Source organism: Amblyomma mixtum, chromosome 3, assembly GCF_055824585.1.
Source record: "Amblyomma mixtum isolate Tamu chromosome 3, ASM5582458v1, whole genome shotgun sequence".
Lineage (NCBI taxonomy): Eukaryota > Metazoa > Arthropoda > Arachnida > Ixodida > Ixodidae > Amblyomma > Amblyomma mixtum.
Genome location: NC_143014.1, coordinates 109,064,830 through 109,089,395, shown reverse-complemented (window position 1 = coordinate 109,089,395; position 24,566 = coordinate 109,064,830). Strand labels below are relative to the sequence as shown.

The window sequence follows — 24,566 nt, the reverse complement described above, 5'->3', positions numbered from 1 at the left end:
ACCACACTGGGCACAAGAACATTTTTCCCCTTGGTCTTATTAACTTATTTCGTGGTTTCAACCTTTTTTCATGCTTTACTTTTATGTTTTCCTTTAAAGTTGCACCCCACGGTACATGCCCCACTTTTCTGTCCCAATGTCTTGCTTACTTATACTGTTGTTAGTTCGTGTTTTTTTCATGACCTGCAATTACAGTTGGCATTAAATGAATAATTTGCATTGTCTTTTGTTTTGTTCCCTGTAACCTCTGTAAGAGGGTAGGCTGAAAAGCTATGTTACATATTGTCGTGTCCGGTCGCTGTGTTGAATGCAGCGAAAGACGCACACGGTACTTTAAGACTTCGTTTATTTAAAGCCGATGAGGGTGCGACCAGCGTCGACCGAGGCAGGAGCCGAACTGGCCGCCCGAAGAAAGGAGGGAGTGGAGAAGCGTCCACGGGAGGGAGTGGCTTCCCAGAACAGGAGGAGGGTGCGGGGGCGCACCGTGGGGGGGCCTCTGGCGACAGCGTGCGACGAAGGGCAAGCGGTCGTTAGGAGGGGATGCGAGTGGTCGTTAGGAGGAGGATTGAGTGGTCGTTAGGAGGAGGATGCGAACTGTCGTTAGGAGGGGAATGCGAGTGGTCGTTAGGAGGGGGCGCACACACACAAAAGCAATAAGGGGACACAACACTTCCTTCCCCCTTAGAAAGTTGCCTGGTATCGTGCAGGGGGTCGGCGCTCACGCGTGGAGGCGCGCTGGCTTTGTGCGCTCGGGGGAGAAACACTTGTAGGCTGGCTGTTGTTCGCTGTGTCTCCTAGGTCTGTCCTGGGCGAAGTCTCTTCTTCCGGGAAGAGGTGCCAGGCTATGTGGGAAGATCGTGCACGTGTTCTCTCCGCTGGCGGACAGCTCTCAGACGGCGTCGTAAATCTACGCAGCTGGTTGAGATGTCGGCGTGCTACTGTGCCATGTATGTTGACGAGCCAAGAGCGCAGGCCTATGCGTCTGACAATTGTAGCTTCCTCCCAGCGTGGCTTTTTCAGAAACTGTCGGGCGAGGACGCGCTGCCCCTCATTAAGCGTGTCGCAGCGCGGAATTGCTTTTTCTTCCCGGAACGTCTCTGCCTTTGGCTCGGGGAGGATGGCTGTGAGCTGGGTTCGCATTTCACGCTCGAACATCATTTTCGAGGGGGTCTCGCCTGTTGTGCTCTGAACCGTCGTGTGCTGCTTGAAGAGAAAGCGCGCAAGGCGGCGCTGCAGCGAGCCTGTCTGATCTCTTTCAAGGGCGCGTTTTAGCTCGGCTACGTAGCGCTCGGCTTGTCCGTTTGTCGCTGGGTGGTAGGGGGCCGATGTAACTGATGAGATCCCGTTGTCGCGATAAAACTTGAGGATCTCCGCAGACACAAACGGTGTTCCGTTGTCCGACACTACCTTGCGCGGCAGGCCGAACGTTGCAAATAGTGATCGGAGGTTGTCAATGACTGCTGCCGAAGTCGTCTGTCCCATTTGCCTTATCTCAAGCCACTTTGTGTAGGCATCTACGACCACAAGGAAAGTGCAGCCCTCAATTGGTCCTGCAAAATCAATGTGCAGTGTGTGCCATGGTGTGTCTGGCTTTTCCCATTCTGGGACAGGAGCTTTCGGCGGGGCGCTCCGGCTGCTCTGGCAAGGCTTGCATTCTCGCACCACTGTTTCGATGTCGTTGTCAATGCCAGGCCACCACATGTAGCTTCTGGCACACTTTTTCATTGCAACGATGCCCCGATGTCCGGCGTGGATGAGAGACATAGCTTGTGCGCGTAGTTCTCTCGGCATCACAACTCGGGACCCAAATATGATGCAGCCGCGATGGGTGCTCAACTCTGTAGCTCGCCTGCGGTAAGCGTCGAAGTTGTCCCCTTTGAGTTTATGCACGTTGCCTTGTTGAACAGCTGTGTAAACTAGCCGGAGAGCTGCGCACTTCTGCGTAGATGCTGCAACTGTGCCTGCTGTAAGCGGAGGTTCTGGCAGTGCTTCGAACATCAGAACGTCTCCTGGTGGAAATGGTTCGTCAACAGTTGCGTCTAGTGGCAGACGGCTTAGCGCATCGGCGTTTTGATGTTTACTCCCATTGCGGTAGACCAGAGCGTAGTCGTACGCTGAGAGTTTGATGCACCAACGTGTCATTCGCAGAGACAAAGTTGGTGGCATAGGCCTTTGTGGTCCCAGAATGCCCAATAGCGGTCGGTGATCGGTTATAAAGGTCACCTTCCGGCCGGCAATGTACTGGTGAAAATGTGTCGCCGCGTAGACGATGGCTAGCCCTTCTTTGTCAAGTTGCGCGTAGTTGCGTTCTGCTTGCGACAACGTACGTGAGGCGAAGGCGATGGGAGCTTCCCTTCCTTGCTCGTCAGTTTGCGATAGAACCGCGCCGACTCCGTACGGTGATGCGTCGCAAGCCAAAAGCAGAGGCTTCCTTTCGTCGTAGTGGCGGAGGACTGTACATCTTCGAATCAGGTCTTTCAGGGCATCGAATGACTGCTGATGGCGTGGCGACCATGTCCATGTCACATCTTTCCGAAGGAGTTGGTATAAGTCGTTGGCCACGGTAGCTCTTTGTTCCAAGAACCGGTCGTAGAACGTCAAGAGTCCGAGAAAAGCCTGTAGCTCCTGCTTGTTTGTTGGAGCTCGTGCTTCTGTGATCGCTCGCACTTTGTCCTCGGTAGGGTGAATGCCTTCCGCATCAATTCGGTGTCCCAGAAATTGCACCTCTGGCACCGCAAAACAGCACTTCGATTTGCTTATGCACAAATTAGCGTTTGCTAGCCTTTCGAGAACGAGCTCTAGGCGCACTGCATGCTCTTCAGTGGAAGTGCCACTGATGATGACATCGTCAAGGTAGACACAAACTCCTGGGATGCCCTGAAGCACTGTCTCCATGAATTTTTGAAATATGGCCGGGGCTGCAGCTACGCCAAAAGGCAGTCGCTTGACTTTGTACAAGCCTTTCAGTGTGTTAATTGCCAATAATTCAGCAGTTGACTCGCTCACCTTCAGCTGCTGATACGCCTGGGTGAGGTCCAATGTGCTGAAGACTCTTGCGCCACGTAGTACACTGAATACTTCTTCAGGTGTCGGTAGCGGGTAAGAGGACGCTTTAGTCGCAAGATTGACGGTGCTCCGGTAGTCTCCGCAGAGGCGTATGGTTCCGTTCTTCTTGCGAACTACGACAAGTGGTGTGGCCCATTCTGAATGCTGCGTCGGCTCGATGACACCTTGCTGCTCCAGTTTGTCCAACTCTTTTTCAACTGAATCTCGGAGAGCAAACGGCACCGGCCTGGCCTTCAGAAATTTGGGTTGCGCGTTGTCCAACAACTCCAGTGTGACCGGGGGCCCTTCGTTTCCTGGAATCTCTTCCGAGAATACTCTTTCGTATTTCTCTTGCAGTTGCTCAACCATGTTCTGGCTCGGCGTCTGGTGTATGCCGCATATCATCACGCCTAGTGGAGAAAACCAGTTTCTCCCTACAAGGCTTGATCCTGTGCCCTTCACAACAAGCAGAGGTAGCGTATGGGTCTGGCCGTTGTAGTTAACCTGCACGTTGGCAGAGCCCAATAGTGGCAGATTCTGTCCTGACCACGTTCGCAGGTGCGTGTCGTCTTGTTGCAGGGCGGGTGCGTCAGATGGCCATGAAGTTCGGAACGTGTCCTCACTGATCAGAGTACAGGCTGCGCCGGAGTCCACCTCGAACTTAATCAGCTGGTGATGTACGCTTACTTCTGTAAAAATCTTCGGTCGCGTGCCGAGATTCATGGTGTTCAGGTCGTACAACACAGATGGTGTTGCTGATGTTGCTCCATGGAGATCAGATAGCGGCGTATTCTCTGAGGCGTTGACGCTGTGATTAGGCTGGGAAGGTGACTTTATCTTGGCAAGTCTCCGTTTCGTAATGCATGCTCTTTCGATATGCCCTCGCTTGTGGCAAAAATTACACGTGGCTGACTGGAATCGACATCCCTGGGGGTTGTGTTGGTCGTCACACCGCCAGCAGCGTTGTGCCTTTTTGACCGATTTTACAACAACAGAAGGCTTGCGCACCTGGTTGCTTGTCTGGTGTACCGGCTCGGTGTTCCGGCGAATCCCTCTCTGCTGGTGACCGGCGCTCTCCGCTCGAACGGCGATGTCGTAAGCTTTGCTGAATGTGAGGTCCTTCTCAGCGAACAGGCGCTGCTGCAGTGACTCGTCACTCAGTCCGCACACAAATCTGTCGCGTAACATCACGTCCAAGGGAAGCATGGTGGTGTTAGCAGAAGAAGCTGCGTCTCCCTCCTGCCCGGTAGCTGTTGTCGACAGCGTTCCAAAATTGCAGTCGGCAGCGAGCTTCTTGAGCGCGGCTACGTAGGCGCTCACAGTTTCTCCTCCCAGTTGATCTCGTCGTTGGAAGCGAGCCCGGCTGTAGACCTCGGATGGCCTTGGGTCGTAGTGCTTTTGCAGCGCTTTTACGATGTCGTCGTAAGACACTGCCGCTGGTGTGCTTGGCTGAATAAGGGCGCAGACAGTATCGTAGGTCTGCTCCCCGCACAGCGTCAGCAGGTTGGCCCTCTTCAAGGCTGGGTCTGTGATGTTGTTAGCTTCAAAGTAGAACTGAAGGCGTCCAACCCACGATGACCACGATGAGCCGTTGAATTCTGGTATCTGATTGGGAAACCCTCGCGTAGCCATGGCTTGTCAATAGCGTTGCGTAGCGCGGGTCGAATCCACTTTCTCGTCGCCACTGTCGTGTCCGGTCGCTGTGTTGAATGCAGCGAAAGACGCACACGGTACTTTAAGACTTCGTTTATTTAAAGCCGATAAGGGTGCGACCAGCGTCGACCGAGGCAGGAGCCGAACTGGCCGCCCGAAGAAAGGAGGGAGTGGAGAAGCGTCCACGGGAGGGAGTGGCTTCCCAGAACAGGAGGAGGGTGCGGGGCGCACCGTGGGGGGGCCTCTGGCGACAGCGTGCGACGAAGGGCAAGCGGTCGTTAGGAGGGGATGCGAGTGGTCGTTAGGAGGAGGATTGAGTGGTCGTTAGGAGGAGGATGCGAACTGTCGTTAGGAGGGGAATGCGAGTGGTCGTTAGGAGGGGGCGCACACACACAAAAGCAATAAGGGGACACAACACATATTTGTCTTCATCAGTAGTAAAGATCAACTTTTAGGTAGGAGTTGTTTTTCTAACAGCCTAATCCATCTGCACACAATTTTGTAGACAGAATAGGTATATACACTGATAGCCAACGTTAAAATGGCGTTTTTTTTAACAAAACCCTCTATGGTCGATTTTTTTCGAAAAGCGTGACTTTTCAATGTCGATTAATTCGATTTCGAATTTAAAATTTTCAGAATTACTGCAGTTTTTTAATGACTAAAATCCACCCTTTTTTGAACAGGTTTACTTGCATGGTTTATTAATGAATACCGATTGGCTTGAACAAAAAATATGAAAAAATATGCGTAAAATTGTGTTTCACAAACTGAGGAATCGCGGGAGAGCAACCGGTGCGTATGTGCATGGCGCAAGCGAAGTGTGCATGCGAGCGCACGCAAGAACATTCGGTGGTTGTGCACCCCTCATAAAAATGAAACGAGTGAGAAACTTCCAGTAATCCTTTATGCTATTGCCAACGAGGGGCGATTCGTTTTCTTTGGCCTCGAGAAAGAAAACGCAGGAGCAGTGGCAACGTCGGTATACGGCGGCATCATTTGTATATACCAGCGATCACCCCATAAGCATATGTAATTGCGCCCTTGTGAGCAATAAACGGGCGAGCAACTCGCAGCTACCGTTTGAAAGATTAGAAAGAAGACAGACACCAGTTTTTGCGAGCAAAAGGAACGGAAACAGCCCGCGCGACGATAGCGAAACCAGCCGCAGTGCTCGGGCGGCTGACGGCACGCGGGCGTTAACAGAACGTGCGAATTAAAATCCAAAATATCGTGGAAAAAACAGGGGCAGCAATTTATTCTATCCGCATGGAGCAGCGGCACCTGCCCGGCAACAGATCTTTAAAATATCAGCGCGTTTTTCAAACCAACAGACGGAACAGTAAATGTTCAACCTCGACCACCTGGGGCTGTAAAATTAAGTCATGCAATTACGCCTTCGACCCTCGGATGTTAAAATGGCTATTATGAGTGAAAAGATACGCAGTGCGATGTTGATGAAAAAGACTGTTCTAGTCAAAAGCACTCTCACGCCCGCCGAGAGTAAGAGTGGCGCCGTTACACACGCTAGAGCAGCTGATCCCATGTGATTCAATATGGCGGCGCCCGCGATGTTGTCTCCACCATAGAGTTTCTTACTACTACCTAGAGGGAAAGCTGGCGGCGCTGCACTTCAGCCAACATGGACGCTCAAAGCATCATGGGGCGGTGAGCTACTTGTTGCGGCACAGTCGTAGTTTTTCGGGAACACAGAGTGGCAGTACTAAGGCGTTTCATTCCGAAAACGTAGTGAACGTAGTTCGTGTGTGCGCAGACGACTTTCGCGCGAACGCAGTGTGCAAAAGCCATAGTAGTGAAGACGCGACGACACACGACGCCAATAAAAGGTTTTACTCTTCCGAAATGCCATTAAAAAACTTCTTGAAGTATCTAAGCAACAACATTTTTTTTGAAAACATATTTACTTTTAAAAGTGCGCCTGTTAATTACGAAATATTAGTTTTTTTAGTGTTCATCACTTGGCCAATAGGAAAGCTAGTCATGTCTTGTTTTAGGCAAACTTTGCACTTAAATGCTTTTCTGCTCGTTTGTTGCAATCATTAGACAAGATATTGAATGTTAGGACGTTTGTAGCTATCAAACAGCTTTATTTTTTTATTATTTTTTGGCCAAAAGTTGCAGTTCCGCAACAAGTAGCTCACCGCCCCATGATGCTTTGAGCGCCCATGGCGGCTGAGGTGGTCACGTGGGGTCTCCATGCAAACTCCCATAGACGGCTTGCCAGCTTTCCCTCTAGGTAATAGTAAGAAACTCTATGGTCTCCACCCTGAACGGCGGCACTGGCATCGAGGCACCCTAGATACACGACTACTGTAGCGCCGCCTATGAGACGAGCAGTGACACTAATAAGCGTGACATTAACCGATATGCATAGGTCTTCTTAAAACTATAATTGAGAGCACCAAGGCTGGTTTTAAAAATACTATGATTGAAATAAGACTGATCATAAATATCACAGATACAACAACCTCTTTTGCTAGCAGCAGCGCTGCCGATGGCAGCGCCACTGACAGCGTAGTGGCAGTCTACCTATGTAAAACATTTGGAGAGATGGTTCAATGTTTAGGGGACTCCTTCAAGGTGGAGTAGATTTGTAACAAGGGAGTAATTACTCATTAGCATCCACCCAAGCGCAGCCATATGGTTGCAAAGCAAAGCTATGCAGATTTAACACAGACCTCGTACTTAAAGAAAACTTCGTCTTGGTCCGGGCTTCGAACCCGGATAATCGCCTTATCGAGACAGTCGCTGTACTAACTGAGCTAACTGGGACAGCTTTCCTTTCTGGCCGCATGGCTGCGCTTGAGAGGGTGCTCATGAGTAATTAACCGCTTATTACAAATGTTTTATGTGCATGTATATCCTGTTTGATATCTGCCTGTGCCTGTATTTAATACTTTGTTATCATCATCATCAGCAGCCCGACTACGCTCACTGCAGGGCAGAGGCCTCTCCCATGTTTCTTCAATTAACCCTGCCAGCTGCGGCCACCGAATCCCCGCAAACTTCTTAATCTCAACTTCCCACCTAACTTTTTTCCGCCCCCTGCTATGCTTGCCTTCTCTTGGAATCCACTCCGTTACCCTTAAGGACCAATGGTTCTCTTGCCTCAGAATACTTAGAATAGAATACTTTGTACTTTGCCACTCTTGTCATAGTCATTCTGGAGCTGACAGTATTATTGAACGAATGAAATGAAAGAGAAAAAAATTTGAAGCGCCTGAAGTTTCTTCCAGTATGAATAACTCTGTAGTGCGCTAAGTCCCATTCATAAAGTGCACAATATCGACTCCAGGAGACGAGCTGAGGAAGTACGGAGCCAGGTTTTCCACCTGGTTATCGCCCAATCTCTACACACCACTCTCCGTTTTTATTAATGCGTAAACGTTACTTGCCTCATTCGTGGCGTGGGCAGAAAGTGTCAGCCGGAAGTGTCTACTTCCGATGGACACTTACCCGAGCTTACACGAGTTACCCGGTAGCTCCATTACTCGGTAGTAACTCGGATAAGTTAGAAGGAGCGCAGCGCAAGCTGCAGCCAATGGGAGGAAGGTCGGTTAAGTTCGGCGGAGCGTCGTGCCATCTGCGCGAGAGGTTGCTCGGGAAGAGCAACATAGGTCGCACAATCTCTACCGGTGGCTGTGATAGAAACAGCCGCCTGCCAGTGCAGCGGCGGATCGCTTAACCGCTGCGCCACTGCGCTGGTAGTGGTATGAGTACTCGCCGCCGTCTATGAATGTTAAGTAGAGAATGACCAGTTCTGCATATATGGGCATTAACCCACGGAGCTCCGCATGGTGGGTGGTTTGGTGACCAACGCGAACTAAGTTACACAAACGCACAGAATACCACAGACATAATCAACCACAAACGCACCAACGAAAAGAGCAGAAGTGCCCCATACTTTCGCAATCATAACATGGGAGACTTAAGTGGCGCTGGAAATTGTTCTGCTTTCTATTTTCTATTTAACCCACGTTAAATTCTCTACCGTGCTTGCATGCGGGAAAAATTCAGGGTGGCACTTTGTTCACCTAAAGTCCGGTGAGGCGGAAGCCTTAAGCGCGGTGTTGCTGCTTGTGTCACTGATATGTGGTCAAGATGTTAAGCTTCACCTCTAAGAGTGGAACGCGACAGCGTCTTGCAACGCTGCCAGGGAGTCCACAGAACGCTATCGCCTGTACGGCTCTACGCCTAGCTCGTCGATAAATTGGTTTTTGAGGAAAGGAAATGTATCTGTCTCGCATATCTCGGTGGACACCTGAACCTCGCGGTAAGGGAAGGGAGAAAGATGGGAGTGAACGAAGACACCGTATTCACTAGACACGCCTTTGTTCATTCCAAACCATCGAGCTGGCATGGCGGAGTGGTTAGCGGGCTCGTCTCGCACTCCGGAGACCCTTGTTCGATTCCCCAACTCGACCAATTTCCTACTCGGTTTTATTTATTTATCTTGTCTGACTAGACAGGTTAATTAGGATAATTGATTAATTAACTAATCAACTAAATTCAATCCCACTTGGAGCATCACTATACCATCCCTTTAATTGGTTGCATGGTTACTAGCCATAGTACAATAGGCCCCGTTTGAAATTCGCGCACTGTGACGTCACGACCATTTCGACTAATTGAAAAGCGTGACATTTCTGTCGACAACTCCTGCTTACAACGATGAGGGAATAAAGGCTTCCGCCTTAATATTTCCACAACTACCCACATTGGGCAGGTAGTACCTGCCATTGTCCGAGTGTATGTAGCGCGCAGTGTCGCGCCCCGATGAATAGCACATGGCTTAGACCGTTCTGTCTCTGGTAACCACCTGCAGTGAGGCCCTAAATTCGTAATCATTAAGCATTAACTGAGTTGGCAAACCGTCAAACACGATTAATAAAGTTATAACATTAGTAAATGCATTTCCTTGTCTTGTACCTCGGTAATAGGTAGTTTCGCAACGCGCTGGTTGTTTTTGTCAGCCTAAAGGTATAAGTGTTCGCTTTGGAATGAGGTCATATGATGATGTTGTAGGATGGCGCTCCGAAGACTTAAGGTTACCGAGCTTATTAACGGCGCTTCATCTTCTCGCTGCTGCTCTCGTGACCAAATCAAGGTCAATTCAGTGAAAAATATTAGAATTCAGCGGAAGTATTTTTGTACGTTGTGATACACAAGGCGAAAACAAGCAGGTTAATTAACGACAGCTGGTTCTTTTTCCTTCCGCAAATGCGGGCGGAGTGAGCATCAGGCGTTCCGTGACACGTTCTTGCGACTACACAAGTGAATTCATTCCTTTCCTTTTTTTATACGCCGCCTGCTGCCTCGTTTTCCTGGAACAGCAGCAGCTTTTCCTCGTCTCTGCTTGATCCATGTTGGTCCCCTTCTGAGTCGCGTACCGTTTAGTGTTGATTTCTTGAACACGATTCGCCGCTGGTATCAGAGCATACAACTCTGATAGGAAGCAGGGGAGGTGTCCTGCCTCGGCCCGTCACCAAGGGATGTCCCAATACCTTGAGTAGACTAGGCAATAAGCAGGCACAAGATACAAAGTGTTCCACTTGTAGCAGGTTTGCTTCATTTGTAGGGCGGCATATGGGAGTGCGCCTCCTTATCTAGAACCCTTATCTTCATACTTTCCCTCACAGCGCGACACAGGTGTGCTTCCAGAGTGAGGCAGTTACAGCGCCTATGATTTCTTCACAGCTTCCAACTCCTCATGTTCCTTGACGAGAGGCGGACTTTAAGCCTTGGCTGGTATACAGCTGAAGGTTTCAAGAGCATTAAGGTAATTTAACATCCGGTTCTTACACGCAACACAGCAGAGAGAGAGAGAGACAAAAAGACAGAAATAGAACGACCGTGTGCAAACTAGCTGTCTTGTTCTATTTTGCTTAGCCACAGAAAACTGAAGTTTAACACAAAAATGAATTCATGGCGGAGGATCAAAGTAATAAGCTGTGCCAAAAGCCAGGGGCGGCTTTTCTCTCCATCCTCATATGTTCCTTCTCGCTGCTCGCCCGCGATTAATAAACAATTAGTAAAGCAAATCAATAATGTTGTGCAGATCGGAAGTCATGGTGGGCAGCAAGCCAACGCTTCGTCATTTATATTCCTGGCTACGTTCCTAATCAGGATGCCACTAGTGAACATTGTAAAATTTAACAAGTTCATACACCTGACCGTTGCAGGTGCCAGAAGACTTGGCTCTTGATCAAAGGAAAATTCCCTGCGGGCTTCTACCATAGGATGATGCAAATAACCAGGTGTGGAGACACAAGGGCTTTCTTGATCCAGCAAGATTTTAGTTTCCTTTACGGGTGTTTAACTTCCCAAAGCGACTCAGGCTATGAGGGACGCCGTAGTGAAGTGCTCCGGAAATTTCGGCCACTTGGGGTTCTTTAAAGCGCACTGCCGTCGCACAGTACAAGGGCCTCTCGGATTTCGCCTCCATCGAAATTTTACTGCCGTGGCCGAGATCGAACCGGCATCTTTCGGTTCAGCAGCCGAGATCCATAACCACTGAGCCACCGCGGCGGCTTGAGCCAGCAAGAAAAACTGTGTGACGTGAACAGTGGCACTTGTAGATCTTGTTCTTTGTTCACTGCAATGGAAATACGGTGGGTTGCTTTTGTGAGGCAAAAATTGAACAACTGAATTGAACTTGACTGACAAGCATTAAAACTCATGTATGCTTTCAAGCTTATAACGAAACTTTCGTTATGCACTTTTTATTAACGGGGTCGCAGAGACTCCCAGTGGAACACGTTTGTCAGCAGTCAATCTCCGCAAGCTTTTTTAATATGGGGAGCCGCTAAATGATTATCGTTCACAACCACATGCGTCCACGCTTCGCATAGTTAATCTACGCGCGGGCGCGCGCGCGGCTGCAACTGGGCTCCGCATTCTTTCAGCGCCGCCGACCTTGACTTTAGGAGCTGCGATCCGCTACACGTCAGCGGACGGACGCTAAGCCGCCGCACATGTGCCGACGCTTTCTGAAGCCAGCCGCGCAGCCGCGACCGCTCACCGAGCCGCGTCGTCGCTACGACAGATGTTCGGGTCGCGCGCCGTGCTCGCGTGAGCGCTGCAGTGACCGCGTGGCTCTTGAGAGCGGTGTGAGCGGTGATCACTAGCCGCTGCAGACCGCGAGCCCTCATCACCGGCCACCGCACGCTTCCGGGTGTCTGGGGGCGTCACGTGACGAGAGTGTGACGTCATGGACGTTGGAGAAACCGGTTGTTTCGGCTCTGAGAAGCAAGGAGGCGGCCGCGAGCGGGACAAGCGTCACCGGTCGCCCGACGCGCGCGTTCCGGCGGCCCGCTGGCTGACTCGCGACTCGTCCGACCTGGACGCCGCCGGCACGGAGCTGCGGATACCGCTCCTCGAGCAGGGCGACACCGACCCAGCCGAAGACATGGTACGCCCCTTCCGTCTGCGCGCCACCGGCCTTCCGGCCGCCGTGGAGCTCGCCGGCTCGCGTGCGCGCGCGCGCCGCTTCGCGAAAGGCGCTCCCCGTGGGCACCGAGCTGCTGCTGCCAATGTGCGCACGCGTTTTCCGGGTCCGCCTGGCAGTGCGCGTGGCAGTGCACCGCGCTGCCGGTGCTCGGCTCCCTGCGGCGCAGGTGTTCGTGGGAAACACCGTGACCCCGGCGTGTTTCGGCCCAAGCGTGCTCCTTCCTGTACGCTGTCACGTTTCCCCGGTGCTGCTGCGAACGCCGGCCGGTTGTGTTGTTTCAGAGGTGCTGCCTATGTAAAGCCAGAGAAAATGCCAGAGAATTCATTGATGCGTTCTCGTACGAGCCTGCGACTGTACCAAAGCACGTAGGAATGGTTGGAACAGCGGTGTCCTATTCAGTTTTTCTTGTGTCCAGAACAGCTGACGAGGTTAAATGTCTTTTCTTCTTGCTTATCGAAGGTGCACTACACGAAGGCAGTTATACAGATGAGAACCTGGATTGAACGACAACGCTTGAAGTTCAAGGTGCCTTTACCCAGCGCACCCATCTGTTGCACGTGGGGTTGAACTAACTATGTCTGTTTGCACAACCTTTTAGGTTGGGCTGAAATATTCCGCTTACTTTCTTTTTCGTTCTGCTTGAGAAACTAAAGCAAACGGTATGTTGCAGCCAGTGTGGCAATGCGATGTAAAACGCGTTTTGTAGTGGCATTAGGTAAGAAGTGATTGAAAAAAAGAGACGCTCAAACAATGTCAAGTGTTATTACGCTCCCTTTTTAACATTCTCAAGGATATTCACACTAATGAAGGCCACTGCTGTAAAGTAAGCAGAAAAAAAAAGAGCGTTGTTGTGAAGCACTGGACTCAACACGTGGCTGAATGCGGTCTAACGTGACAGGTACAGCTGCTGCATTGTTACTACACCGAAGCTAACATTGTCAATGACTGAGACGTGCGGGATTTTACTTGTATAACCGCGTAAGCTTACTACCCGGTAACCTCTTCTGTTTGTTCTACACGTTCGTTTGCTGCGGCTGTGTTATTTTAAGCAAAGAGTTACGGCAGCGTAGCCTGCTGTCCCAACACACTTGTTGTGGGAAACAATGATTTTTGTTTTGTTTTCGCCAGCACTTCCGCATTTCCGACTTGGTTACCCTACAGCATAAAACATTGCGTTCGCATTTCCGAACGAAGGCCCGTCGTGAATGTACGTTAGGAACAAAAATGCGTACAAAAACGCTAGAGGGCTCTGGAACAAAAAAAAAAAGGAAAACAATCGACGAACATGTGTCACGTGCTCTTGCAAAGCCAATGAACCGCGATGCTGTAGTCAAGGCAAACCGCCTGTGTTAGTCGCGCGCGCCTTGAACTTTTTCTCGGTGGCTAATAACAGCTGTCTCCTCGCCTGCGTATACTGGACGCTGGACTGCCAAGCGCGTGCCGGCAAGTGTAAAACAGGAGGCGGCGCCTACGTTCTTAGCGTGTCTGCAATAATCCAGACTACGGCGCAACCTTCGAAAGGATGGGGGAGCTCCGCAGCGTTCGTGTGATCCGTGTCATGATCGATGCTATCGACGACTTCTTCATTGTGTCAGTCCCTGTTTATTCAAGCGGGATGTAAAGCGCTTGACGTCGATATTGATTGAAGCGGCGCGATTCACGTCCGTACGATTCGGAGAGATGTGTACGTACGAGATCATTTGCGGGGCAGTTGACCCGAATCAACAGGTCCTTGCTGGTGTGACGGTGACTTCTTCCTATGTAAAATGAGCGGCACAAAATTAGTGGCCTGCACTGCAATTTATATTGGCTTCTTTTTTTCACTTCATATTCTCGCGAAAATAAGCTGCGGCAGTCAATTTATTGCAGTTTGATTATGCTTGAGGTAAAGCGGTGCGAAGTGTAGAATACAGTAGTATCGGCTACATATATCAGGAACGCATGCGGAGTGCCTTGCCGCCGACAGCTTTGGAAACGATGCAACTAGCTGTCCTGGGGGTATGTGCGAATATTTTTGAAAATTTGTAGAGGCCAGAGGTAAAAAAAAAAAAAGCGTGCCTTTAAGCAATGCTAGCTTGGAATATTATTTGCCTTCCGTAATTCAGTGCCAACGTTGCCATTTTCTCCTTCTATCAAGCAGTAGCTCCAGGACGCGGCTGCATTAATGCGACTAAAAATGTTAACGATGTCTCCATGCAGTTCCCTTAATTATGATACCTACTTTAGGACATTGTCGAGGAAGGGGCAGTGGTTGCCAGAGTGATGCATGTAAAGAGGAAGAACTTTTAGCGGCTGTCCTTGGCAAATTTTTTTTTTCTCAGACAGCGGAACTTCTGAATTGAAGGAGTTCTTATGTCAGGGATATTGTAATATCACCAATGAAGGCTGTCAAATCTTGTCAGAGCATACAAAAAAAGAATACCGGATAAAATGCGTTTCGTAGTCCTCCCTTTTCCAAAAGCGGCGCTTCGTGTCTTTGTGTGATCTCTTTGGAATGTCCGTTGCGAACTCTGCTGACCGTAAATATGCGCAGGTGTTCACTCAGCAATCTTACTATAGGGCTGCAGGACAAGCTAGTGTACGCTCCTTGGTCGGTGGTTACTATAACCTTACTAGTGGCAGCGTCACCGCATCTCAGTGTGCAAATGGTGGCAGCAAATGTTTCCGCGTGCTCTTTGTTTTTCCCCTTCTGCTCCCTTATGGGAAATTATAAGTAGAAAACAAGGAAGTCTACATTAGTCGTTGGTGCAGTGCGCTGCATCCATCGTGTGTACAATTTCGTGGCAGTCCACATGTCCGAGTGGGGGTTGCAGAGCTGCTTTCGTTGATGACTGCCACGCTATGCGTAATTATTAACTGCTTCGGGCCTCCTCTGCTAGTTGCTCTACATTCCTGGACGCAGTGGTGCGCCAGAGAGGAACGTCATCCGACATTACCCCTCGAGGCCTGCCTCAGCTCTTAATTAGATCGTGCGCTGCTTTTGAGAACCCGTTGCCGGGGGATATACCGCCAGATGTAGTGTCCTTGGCCTTAGAGCAGAAGTGCACCAGAAAGGGAGAGCGAGTCCAGTTTATTTTTTCTTCTACAGATGATGAAAATTGTTGAGCTGACCTCTTTGTGCAGCTGACCTCTTTGTGCAGGGCCTTGCATCGTCGATTTGCAGCTATGTTTCTTTTCTTGAAAATTCGCACTTTACGAAAGGTTTGCACGACCTACAGTAAACACGTCTGACAGGTGAGAGAATTAGTACTGTTGTATGAGAGTTTTTGTACAATTTCAGGGCCAGGGGAGGGAACGCGACATATGACAGGATCTGAAAATTCGTTTTAGAAAGCAGAGTGCCCGCTGTATATGTGATTCCCTTGTTTCTTGTTCATAAAAGGAACAAAAAAAAATGAGCGAACACAAGCTCCGTCTTTAAGGGTAGGACGCTACAGCTGTTCCTCTTGTCCACGCAGACACAGACACTGTTTGTTCTTTCACAATCACAATGATTATGTGAAAGACTACACGACATAGATACTGGGTGCTTCACCTAAGACTTTCTACAATCCTTAAAAGCAGGCGTTTTGAGTTAGAACGCTTTTCTCGGCATAGTAGTATCAGTGGTGTTGTACATCAGATTGCAGCTGAGACATGCTAACTAGCAGGCTGGTTAACTTAGACTGAATCGTTAACCTTTTAGCTATTACCGTTGTGCTCCTTAATTACTGAGAGGAGCGTAACCCACCGTAATTAACAGCCATATCAGTTTCTAGAATTTTGATAACGCGGTCACCCTCGGCGCTGTGGGCCAACAAGTCTTTGCTACATCGCGCCAAAACGCATGCGCTTTCGAGAATCTTGCAGGCAAAACAACCTGTCCTGTGCACTTGTCGTCGAAACAGTCAAATTTGTCGGGTCACAGTGGTGAAGGCAACCGCGTTTTTGAAATTTTAAAGAATGATATCGATGTTAATTGCGGTGGGCACGCGCCTCTCAATAATTAGCGAACCTAACGGTAATAGTTAAAAAAGTTTCCTATTCAGATTTGTTAACCAGCCTGCTAGATAGCACGTATTAGGTGTATTCTGATGTACTACAACGCTGCAAATGCTATGCCGAAAAAAACTTTTCGAACTCAAAAAGCCTAGTTTTAAAGATTGTGTAAAGTCTTATGTGAAACCCCCTGTGTAAAGCCCCGCTTAAACCAAGCCGTAATAACGTGTCTGCGTGGCCAGGCGGTAGCATGTTTGAATCGCAATCCAAAGGTCAGGGGATACAGCGATGGGTCTCCTGTCAGCTTGAAAGGCGACGCTAGTGAAGTCAGTAGGGTGAGGATTAATACGGCGGCCGACAGCCCGTGCGCTTCCCGCGTTGCTCGTAGTTGCTCCGATCGCTAAAGATCTGATGCATCACTGGAGGCTGGCACCATCTATGGGAGCATAACCGCCACTTTTTCAACTAATCAGGATTTTTCGGTAACAACAGCAACGACGACGGCAACGCCAACGCCGGCTTTTCTGCCGAAGCGGGCCATTACGCTGCCACATAAAAATGACCGCCAAGATGCAGCTTTCACTAACATCGCACTCCGACGTAAGTTCTCCCTGCGTCCGGCTCGGAACTGTTGCGTAGACTCTTGGGTAAACCGAACAAAGCAATGGAGGCTGGACTAATAAAGAGAAAGCTGAGATGAGGCGCACTCGGTTTTGGAGTTCCCTGTTGCTTAATTGACATTTTACGGAAGAAAATAAAACTAAATTAAAAGCAAAAGGAAAACTAAATTTGTGATATTTCCAGATTATCCTTTCCAAGGCAATGGAATCCGCAGGTAAATATGCAACTAACACTTAAAATTGACATATGAAGGAAGCGAACAGTCACCGAAACGAAAGGGAGCATAGAGGAATGCTGCTATCCTCTTTTTTTTGTTGTTGTGTTCATCGATAGAAATTAATAGCGTTAATATTTAATGTATGAAAGATAATTGAATAGAAAGTAGAAGAAAAAATAACCACATGCCACCGGTGATATCCGAACCGCCGGCCTCCGAATTACGCGTACGGTATTCTACCAACAGAGCTACAGGCTGTCCAATCTGCTACTTGACGGTAGTTTAGGCAAATTGACAGTGGTTTTTGTGCATCAGAGTGCGATGTTTAGAGGCTCTAGGAAAGGACAAGAAGTGAATTAAAAAAGGCACATTCGGTGCGTGACTATGTACAGAATAGATGCTGCGATGCATGGAGCGCAGCTGCAGCTCAGTTCAAGCGTTCCCCTCGGACAGCTTTATGTTACATCACTCCTGTCGGGCGATTGCTTGTCTCTGTACCTCATCGCTAGCGCTGTTATCACTTTTAATGCACCGCCATACATTGTGTCACCTGTCACCGCGCTGGCGCGTGATGCGTTGGCCTGCTCACACAAGCTGACAGCACAGAGCTTGTCATCTCTTCTGTCGCGAAGCTGAAGCACGAAAGTCAATTTGTCAAGTTAGGTATGGCCTAAGAGGTGTTACTCAATGGATCTAAACGCCTAAATAATACTAGTGACCGGTGCAAGTAAGTTTCGATCGTTTACGTAAAGCTACACAAGGGAGGTACAATGTATTTTCGGCAATGCTATAAGTGCATTTTTGTTGTTCCGGTGTTTTGCATGTGGAGGAAATTCAGACAGGTTTCGTTGCACTTTTACCGTCGATTACGCAACTTTCCGCGCACAGTTTGTCTCTAACAAGTTTTCCCACGACAGTTGTTCAATCATGTGGTGAAAATGCGCTGTAGCATTCGGGACTTTCATGGGATGCAACTCCGAGCGGTAATCAGCGCAGTGCGCATTCCACGCCATTTGTCTCATCTGAGTGTAGCAAAGAATGAGACGCCGATCCGCTTGGAGCGCAGTTCCCGACGTACTGCCTGTGTCCGATAAATGTGTCTGCTCTGTATTCATAGCCGGAGCATCCCAAGTTTTCCTTGTGGAAGCCGTATGCGCATAGTCGTGCTGGCTGGCCGCTTTACTGCTGAACTATTACACAGAAGCTGACTGCCAGCCTCAGCCTCCGCACTTCAATGAGAGTAGCACGCGAAAGCCATAATGCATTGGAGAATCTGTTCAGTTTTTAGAAGCCCACGCGACCAGAATTAATAATACGGAGGCACAGTGTCATTCGCAGCTAATTCTGAACGCAACGCCCTCATTTCACAACTTTCAATTCACACTTCTGCAAAGGAAGCAACCGCTTTAAAGGATTAATCACGAATACCTTGTTTGATCGTTTTTATTGACCTGATTTGCCTAAAGGCGTGTTTAGTGTATTGCGTGTTATGTGCGCATAACACGCTCTTTTTAGAGACATACTTCCATATGCATACGCTTTTCCCGCAGGCGAAGCTTTCTTGGACATCTCTTTTAATTGTGAGGCAACTGTTATACTGTGATACTATGGAGTTCTGTTATGACCATATTGATGAGAATGGTCTAATATTCCAATGCCTAGCAAAATCTTGCTTTCAAAGTTTGTCCTACGTTCGCACCGAGTAGTTAAGATTGCCATAGAAAACCATTTTGGTGCGTTTTTGACAATAAATAGCAAAAAATTACGGGCGTCCCGAGTACGGATATGCGAATATATTGATTGCTGTGGTGCAGTCTTACGGTATGCAAAAAATTGCGTTAATTAACAACTTCCGGTCGAAAAAATGCGCTTGTTCATAATTTCAAGGTATGGTTTAAAATCAAAGAATTTTGGGGTACGTTCTGCCGCCTCTGAAAGAGTTTCCGACAAAATTTCAAAGAAGCTGAAATACAGTTTGATAAAATTGATCGTAGGGTACTCCTATTGTCGTCCATTCTGCGCATCGCAGCCTCTACATTGCTGTCAACTGTCCCATTCGTTTGTTGATGATGAAACTTTTGAAGTAGTGATCAACTTTCAAAGTGTTCTAAATACGTTCTTTAGCAAAACAGGTAGTTACATCTTTGAATGGAATGGAAGAAATATAAGAAGAACAGACACCTTATGATTACTGTTGGTTAAATGCTGTCTATGAGCACAGAGATTCAACCACGTAAAACCTTTCAAGTGTGTAACTTCATAACCTTTAGCAATCGTTTGGCCCGGTCATTATCAAAGTCGTTACTGTCGCTCTGTCAGCGTATAAAGAGGGTCCGCGTCAGGAAGCCCTCTGAATTCACAGGTCACCTCGTTGCTGAGGATGTTGCCGATGGAAGAAAACAAAGAAGGCTGTATATTAATCTGTGCCAGTTACAACCAGAAGCAGGGTTCCATAAGCGTGCTTATATGTCAGCGCCATTTCGGGCTTAATACCTGGCCGTTCACACGCGATCTAGTTACATTTTTTTTAATCATCGGCGAGTCTCTTGTACCCAGCCTTTCCTTATTCCGACGCGGCCGGTAAGCATCCGGGGCGCTTGCCCCACTGCCCTGCGGCGTCAGGCAGCGCGGTGGCACAAACAGCACGTGGTATGCGTTTGTTTTGTAAGGCCTGAAAGGGGCGGATAACAGCGCCGATCAACGAGGTTGGCACAGCTTGTCGCGAGTTTTGCAAGTCTTTGTTTACCGTGGTCTGTGCAGGACGTAGTCGCGCTCGACATCTCTTTTCCGCGGATTTCCTGCATTGCGACAATGCGTACGGTTCCCTAGGAAACGGACGTTTTTCTTTTATTCGAGGAGTGAGGAATTGGTTATACGCGCAAGTCTTCGGGGCATTTTAGTCGATGCGGCGTAAACAACTTGTTTTCGTTCGACTTCAATTGCTTTTTCCTCAGTGGCGTCGCGGATGGACATTGTACGTTACGACTTTTGAGCCCCTTTTTGTCGTTAGTACAACGAAGCACCGCCCGCTTTTCTAGTAATACCTGATGCCAACTTATCACCTACATCTGGTTTCTCCACTTTTGCGTCCGGTTGAGTATCTTCAGGCTGTTTTTCGGGTTTACGGTAATATACACCTACATTTTTGTTCATCTGCTGGGCGCGTTGAAGATATAGTTCAAGAAATACATTGTGCATTGGGCATATGGATCTATGCGAGGATGCCATCTTTTAACTAGGTTGCCTTCAACAAGAGAAAGAAACCTCGAAAAATGAATAAAGCCGATTTTTTTTTTGCATTGCCTGGAGAAAGAAAAAAACCGCCAAATTTTCCGAATGCAGTTTTCTGCACAGTATCATCTTCCTAAGCAACACTGAGGTATTTGATCGAAATTAGCTTTTTGAGAGTCTGCTAAGCATTTGGAGCTGCCAACATGGTGGCAAAGTCTTTGCATCAACGAACCGCTGACGTCATTCGAAAGTTAGCTCCTCCGAATTCTCCCATTGTCTGCGCCATGTGAAAGGAACTGTTCCCATTTCGGCAATGTGCATGCAAAGCTGCGCAACAGGTTTGCGGGGGAGCGTGTGCACTTGAACCTCAGCATGGGAAAAGGTCCACGACCTAGCATTTCCCTACCCAGCAGTGATGAGCCAGACTGACGCGATGCTTTGCGCCGATTGTATTATTTGCAATATGTCACAATTTTTATTGAAAGGCTTTGCGGCATCCTTGTTTTTGCGCAATAAATAGAACTCTCTACTTATTTCTGAGTTACAAAATAAACGCGCTTAATGAAACAGCGCATTATCGACTTTTTCCGAAGTTTAGCATTTTTCTGAAAAAAAAAAAAACGCCTGTTGTTCCCGAGATTTTCAAAATTTCTTGAACCTTTACATCCAAAAGCAGCGTAACGTTGGGGGCTGTCAAATGTTATGGGTTCTCTCGTTTATGCCTTTGTCATGGGGAGTCATGGGCAGGGAAATGAGGGGCTCGTTATGACGTACAGCCTTTGTCAGAAGTAAATAGCCAAGGGGGTTTGCTTCAAAGTCGTGTAGCCTCATTGACATTCATGGAAGTCCTATATATCAAAGGGTGCAGGAGCAGAAATCTTACCTTGATTCGCAACGCTGGGGATGCATTTCGACCACGCAGTGTGGCTCGGAAGCAAACCCCCTGGGCCAACAGGCGCCGAAACAAAGGAAAGCATACGGGTATGTTTTTGTTTTGTTGCTAATCTGCTGTGTTTATTATGGTAGATCATTAGTGTAACAATTTTTAATGCATAAGCAGTGTATGGCTATGTACGCGGTTTCGGCGTGAACTAGATAATCTCGGTGCTATAACGGAGGAACTAGTTGGTATACCAGAAAAAGAATGGTATCGTCGGATAGAGCATCGAAAGAGGATGTGCAAGTGACAAAATGGTTAAGCTCGGTCAATTAGGTAATTAATTAGAGCCAAAAATGCCCAAAAAGTGGCCGGGCCGGAGCAAAGTGGCGCCAAATTTGAAAACGAAGCGGGGCGCGAAGTTTGAAAACTCAGATGGGCAATTGATAGAACTTGATTCAGTTCGACAATTAGTTGTGGTATCGATAAGGTATCGATAGGTGATCGCTAAGTGATCAATAACTGATTGATTAGTGATCGATAACTGAACGATAAGTGATCGACTTCCGGTCTGAGGGTCTAGACTTCCGGTCACGAGTCTCAGTTGACGTGAAAAGTATGGAAGTGTTACGTGGACGTCTTGGTGTGACGTCATAAAGTATGACGTCGTGCTTACGCATTTCTCTAATGCGGGTGCCGCATTGATCTTGAAAGTTTTTACCTCAAAGATAATTCATGTTAAAGCAGTATAGAGAAAACAAAAAGAAAGTCATATTCTACTTTCTAATCAGTTATCTTTCATGAAAAAAAATTATTGCACTACTAATTTCCCGTCAATCTACACACAAATGAAAGAAAAATCATTCCCCTTGCCTTCCTAGGTTTCGGTGACTGCCGGTTTCCTCCTTATGTTTGTCATGGGGGCATAGCAGCAGTATTGTACATTCAGAAGTACTTGTATTTGGGCGTGTTGGTTCATAACTTTTCAGGAGGACACAGGGGCGCAATAAAAGACATGGACATAGAAGTAGAGGGACGAGCGCTTACTATCAACAGGCTTTATTCGACGTAGACCGTTAATATACCTTCGCTTTACCCAAGCGCCACTGTGCGAATCACAAGCGCGTGGGTACCAGAGAACACCAAAAGAAATCCAAAGGCAGGCGATTACAGAAATCTTTGGATTTCTGTAACCCTGCCTTTGGATTTCTTTTGGTGTTCTCTGGTACCCACGTGCTTGTGATTCGCACAGTGGCGCTTGGGTAAAGCGAAGGTATATTAACGGTCTACGTCGAATAAAGCCTGTTGATAGTAAGCGCTCGTCCCTGTCTACTTCTATATGCGTGTCTTTTATTGCGCCCCTGTGTCCTCCTGAAAAGATATTGTACATTGGCCCGCTATCTGCACCTTGTGCCCGCTATTGGTATTTCATAGCAGTGCGGGCTGAGGTCACAGTCTTTATAGTGTTTTAAAAGTCTCTCCACATATTTCTGTTCTATTGTTACCGAGTTTCGCACTGTGTCGTCTCTTTGTGACTATGTGGACGCTTATCTATGCTAAATTTCACAAAAATAAGCTGTTTGGTTTATTTGAGTCAGGAAACACTCAGTTTAATGGAGTGGTCTCGACGTGCTTTTCGTAGTGTAAACCAAGGTATTCATTGCTCCTCATAAGTGAGAGAAGTATTTCATACAGCTGCACTACGTTGTTGCACAAGAACAGGTCACCTCCAGTTTTGATTTTGAGATTATTTTCTTCATTGCACGATCAGGTTTTTGTAAAAAAATAAAGCACATGGTTTCTGGCTTAAATTTGCTCCTTTAACAAATTCAGGACGGCTGCCTGAAATTAGTCTGCAATAGCTGCTGCTTGCAATACGAGTACCGTCAGATGTCCCTCAATTCCCACTTGCAGCCTCGGAATGCTACACATCAAATGCCAGCTCATATGCGAGCATGCGAGCATGCGAGCGTGTTTGTACGTACATTTATATCAGCGTGTTCAGCCGCAAACTCGAAATGTTCTCAATTTCTACATGCTTATCTTAATCTAACACGTAAACTGGCACTAATATAACGTCAGTTGAGGCTTGAGGTGCTCAAAAATTGTTTCTGCGAGGCTACTGGAGGTCGTGACGCGCTCCTGACGGATTTTTTCGACGGGGCAGACTTTATCAAAGAGTCTATGACTGCCCCTGATAACTGCAGATGAAGCCAAAACACCGCAGCAGGGCGCAGCAATTGTTGCAGAAGTGAAAATTTCTCTGCGAATGACGAGCACGTCCCAATGGATCGCCCACAAAGCATTTCCTTTCCGCGCATTCCTGCGAATGAAGGGCATTCAAAACACGAGATTCCCCTCTGGGTAATCGCAGGAAACTGTTCAATTCGATTCTCTCGTCGCTGGCTTAATAATATTTGCTTTCGCGGAGGGCACCACCGCAGTTTTGAGCAACGCTTCCTGTCACACGGCAAGCCGCTGGGAATGCCGCTTCTCTCTCTCTCTTCTTTCTCTGTCTCTCCTTTTGTTTTCCTCCCTTGCTTTTCCCGGCGCCGTTCCCAGAGGGCATCCGCGCGGCGGGCCTGATTGCCGCTTTCCGTCGGCCCTCGGCTGCTTTCGCAGGCGGCGCGCATTTCCCCACACGACCAAAGAAAGCTTTCCAGCGGCTGAAGCGTGAGCGTTTTCCATTGCAAAAGAGCGCATCCGGTGCAACTGCGGGCATGCTGTTGTAGTACGTACGCACGGATGCTTCGCTCTTTGGTAGTCGCTGCTTTTTCGCTCGTCTCTCGAGGCGCCTGAGTGCGTGAGTGGAAGTGATGGAATCGCAAACACTTTTGCTTCCTACGCAATATTTTTTTTTTTTCCGCGTATGAAAACGCATCTCAATGCCTTCATGTCCCGTGGATCTCTCTTATCTTAAGCGGGGCTTGAAGAAAGAGTGTGTTGCGGAGTTGCTTAAGCGCAAGGAGCGCTTGTGATTTTGATTTTGCGCCGCGAGTGTCTCAACGCTAGCGTGATCAGGCAGCATATACTGCGCTATGAATGTCGCCAAAGAAAGCGAAGGGCAGCGATGTGTTTCTTTGTAAAGCTGGCTCCTTGATAAAACGTCCCAAACAAAGACAGCTGCGAGGTAGCGACGAGCAAGGGTGAAAAGAAATTAGTTATAACTAAATGAGTAAACCCACGCACAGATCGCTTAAACTTTTTTTCTCACGTGGGTGCTTAGCGCGGAAGAGTATACAACAAATTTTGGGAGTTTGCCAACTTGTTTCTCTGGTTCATGGCATTCGTCTCGGCATTTATTAGCTCATTTGTCGAACTTTTTTTGTTCTGGCAACACTGCAGTTTAGGCCCAGAACACTTGCTGTTTGGAGAAGGCGTGTTTTTCGAGCAAGCATTTACCCCAGGGAAAAACGAAAGCATGGAAAGCTGGTGCGTCGCCTGCACCAGCGCCTTATCAAACTATAGTAAAC

At 48.2% G+C, this 24,566-nt stretch overlaps 1 protein-coding gene across 8 annotated transcripts in view; it reads left to right on the top strand.

The window, feature by feature from the left end:
- LOC149351327 (inactive dipeptidyl peptidase 10-like) overlaps positions 1-24,566 on the top strand; it is a 357,475-nt gene that overhangs the window by 178,297 nt on the left and 154,612 nt on the right. Inside the window, exon 1 of one of the 8 annotated variants that reach the window (XM_089580660.1) lies at positions 11,717-12,130. The exons of 4 other annotated variants lie outside the window; for them this stretch is intronic. In XM_089580660.1, the coding sequence (XP_089436786.1) occupies positions 11,930-12,130 (201 nt within the window). In that variant the 5' untranslated portion in view covers positions 11,717-11,929. Of the gene's footprint in view, positions 1-11,716; positions 12,131-24,566 lie in introns of those variants that run through there. 3 more of the 8 variants (XM_089580661.1, XM_089580680.1, XM_089580679.1) reach the window with 3 other exon arrangements.